At 51.7% G+C, this 3,383-nt stretch overlaps 1 protein-coding gene across 1 annotated transcript; it reads right to left on the bottom strand.

Moving 5' to 3' along the window:
• Window positions 1-1,034: 1,034 nt before the first annotated feature.
• LOC119714674 (olfactory receptor 14C36-like) lies at window positions 1,035-1,994 on the bottom strand. Its single transcript, XM_038171652.2, has one exon. The coding sequence runs from the start codon at window positions 1,992-1,994 to the stop codon at window positions 1,035-1,037; it is 960 nt and encodes a 319-aa protein (XP_038027580.2).
• Between the last annotated feature and the right edge of the window lie 1,389 nt (window positions 1,995-3,383).

Here is a 3,383-nt window from a genome sequence, read left to right as displayed (position 1 = left end):
ACGCAGCACTTAGCCATGGTGAACTTCATCCCACTGGCCTCTGCCCATCAATCCAACCTGTCCAGGTCCCTCTGCTTGGCCTTCCTACCCTCTGGCAGATCGACGCTTCGCTCCACCTTGGTGTCATCTGCAAACATACTGGGGGTGCACTCAATTGCCTCATCCAAATCATCAATAAAGATGTTAAAGAGGATGGGCCCCAACACCAACCCTTGGGGAACACCACTGGTGACTGGTCACCAGCTGGATTTCACTCCGTTCACCACTACTCTCTGGGCCCGGCCACCCAGCCAGTTTTTAACCCAGCAAAGCGTGTGCCTGTCCAAGCCATGGGCTGCTGGCTTCTCCAGGACAATACTGTCAGAGACCATGTCAAAGACCTTGCTGACGTCTAGGTAGACTATGTCAACAGGCTTTCCTTCATCCCCCAGACATGTCACTGGTCATAGAAGGAGATGAGGTTGGTCAGGCAGGACTTGCCTTTCTTGAACCCATACGGACTGGGTCTGATCCCCTGGTGGTCCCGCATATGCTGCATAATTGCATTCAAGATGACCTGTCCCATCACCTTTCCTGGCACCCAGGTCAGGCTGACAGACCTGTAGTTCTCCGGGTCCATCTTATGACCTTTCTTAAAGATGGGCATCACATTTGCAAGTCTCTACTCACCTAGAAACTCTCTGGATGACCATGACCACTGATAGATGATGGAAAGTGGCTGATAGGTGATGGAAAGTGGCACAAGCTTCTGGAAAGCTTGGTAACAACCTTGAAAAAACAGCCAAGACTTTAGACAGTGCACTGCAGAGATCCCATTTTATTTTGCAAATGCTATATAAGAGACTACTCAGACCTTCTCTTAGAAACATATTTATAGACCCTCAAGAGCAAGAGGGAGTCTCAATCCTCCGCAGAAGTAGGGTGAAAAAGAGATATTACTCTAAGAGCATAATAAATCAAATGATACCAAAGAGAACAATAACAATATTGATAATGAAAGAAAGACCAGGCCTGAGGGGAGGTACCAAGTTAAGTCACTTCTGGAAAAAGAGGGGAAATTTGTCACTATTGAGAAACATCCATGAAACTACTTTCCTAATAGCCCACTTGAGCTCCTTATTCCTGATGCTGTAGATGAGGGGGTTCAATGTTGGAGGCATCACCGAGTACAGAACTGCCACTACCAGGTTCAGAGATGGAGAGGAGATGGAGGGGGGCTTCATGTAAGCAAAAAAGCAGGTGCTGATAAACAGCGAGACAACAAACAGGTGAGGGAGGCATGTGGAAAAGACTTTGTGCTGGCCCTGTTCTGAGGGCATCCTCAGCACAGCCCTGAAGATCTGCACATAGGAAAAAAGAATGAAAACAAAACAGCCAAACGCTAAACAGACCCCAACCACAACTACCCAAAAAATCTTCAGGTAGGAATGTGTGCAGGATATCTTCATAATCTGGGGGATTTCACAGAAGAACTGGTCCAAGGCATTGCCTTGGCAGAGGGGCAGGGAAAATGTATTGGCAGTGTGCAGTAGAGCATAGAGAACCCCACTGCCCCAGGCAGCTGCTGTCATCTGGGCACAAGCTCTGCTGCCCAGGAGGCTCCCGTAGTGAAGGGGCTTGCAGATGGCAACGTAGCGGTCATAGGACATGACAGTGAGAAGAAAATATTCCGCTGAGACCAAAAAGACAAACAGAAAGACCTGGGCAACACATCCTTCATAGGAGATGGCCCTGGTGTCCCACAGAGAATTGGCCATGGCTTTGGGGACAGTGGTGGAGATGCAGCCCAGGTCGAGGAGGGCGAGGTTGAGGAGGAAGAAGTACATGGGGGTGTGGAGGCGGTGATTGCAGGCTACAGCAGTGAGGATGAGGCCGTTGCCCAGGAGGGCAGCCAGGTAGATGCCCAGGAAGAGTGCGAAGTGCAGGAGCTGCAGCTCCCGTGTGTCTGCGAATGGCAGGAGAAGGAACTCGGAGATGGAGCTGCTGTTGGACATCTGATGCCTCTTGGCCTTGGGGCCTGTCCAAAGACAAAAGGACACAGAGATCTTTGGCAGAGTTCTCTGAGCAAATCTCAGAGAACCACTTTCAGCACCACTCTTCCTTTCTCACCCACCGCCACAATTATTCACTTTCTCAACAGCATCTTCATTCTCCTTTCTGGCTGAAGCTCTGGTTTGTGCTGGCTGAGCACTGTTTGGAGCCACGACCTCTGCACATGAGCTCCATTGGATTCAGCACTGCTGGGAAAGGCGGTGACCCATTCTGAAACTCATAATTTCATTCAGATGCAGTGTACCTGTAATACAGGGAGGGTGTTCAACATTCTACAGCAGGATAACTCCAGGAAAACCCCTGCTGGATGAAAATAAACCACAGTGACCTGAACAGAGCCAGATTATTTCCCAGCACTAGGCACTGCAGTGACCAGAGCCATTTTGGCTAGAACAGCTTGGGCACTCTGCTCCCAGGGATTCACCTCCAGAGCAGGACTCAGTATTCCGGTGTTTGAGCTCTATCTTTAAACCCACTCCCCAGGAAGTCTGAGGGGAATAGCAAGGGCAAGATGGATGGGAGGGGAAACAGAAGAAAGGCCCAGGGTTCCTAGTGAGGGATGCAGGAAATGGAGTGAAAGATGGATTCTGGGGGGGGAGGAGGGGTTCTTTGTTCTGAGGGTCCTGCTGCCAAGGGGACAACGCAGCCTGAGATCCCATAGTTGTGGGGGCAGAGGCTTTGCTGGATGGCAGTCAAGGCAATGGAAAACATCAGCAGTGCTGGGATGGCACTGAGGTGCCCAAATTACCCTGCCATGGAGTTTCTGGGAGCAGCTCCCTCTCATTCCTTACCTATGGTTCTGCCGCCTGCAGCTGTCCCTGCCTGCAGCTGGGTCTCTGTCCCCACGCCTCCTGCCTGCAGCTCACAGCCCCCATCACACCCACTGGGTGCTCAGCTCTGCCCTGCAGACACCTCCTGGCAGCAGGGCTCTGCCCAGGGGCAGCTCGCTGGGGGCATGTCCTAGAGCCCAGAGCACAAAGACCCTGCTGACACTGAGCAAGGGGTGATGGTGGAGCTTTCTATGGGCTGAGGGGCAGGAAAGGGACTTAATGGGGTATCCTTATAAACCTCCTTATGAGGGCTCAGGAGTTTCTGAATCTTCTGGGAAATAACAGCCTCTACTTAGATTTCCAGTGAGCCAGAGAAGAGAAAACTGAAAGCAGAGTCTGAGGAAATCTGTGACTAAAGCACCTAACCCATGACCTGACTCACCGCTTACAAAGACCCCTTGCATACACCCTGGTTGTGCTGTGGAGCTGTGAGCAGGCTGCCCCAGGCAGCAGCCTCCCACCAGCAGCAGGACCCTGCCCTGCCGGGGGGGCTCCTTCCAC

This window comes from Anas platyrhynchos, chromosome 30 (assembly GCF_047663525.1).
Source record: "Anas platyrhynchos isolate ZD024472 breed Pekin duck chromosome 30, IASCAAS_PekinDuck_T2T, whole genome shotgun sequence".
Lineage (NCBI taxonomy): Eukaryota > Metazoa > Chordata > Aves > Anseriformes > Anatidae > Anas > Anas platyrhynchos.
The sequence above is the reverse complement of the archived record's forward strand: the minus strand, read 5'-3'. Positions and strand labels throughout refer to the sequence as shown.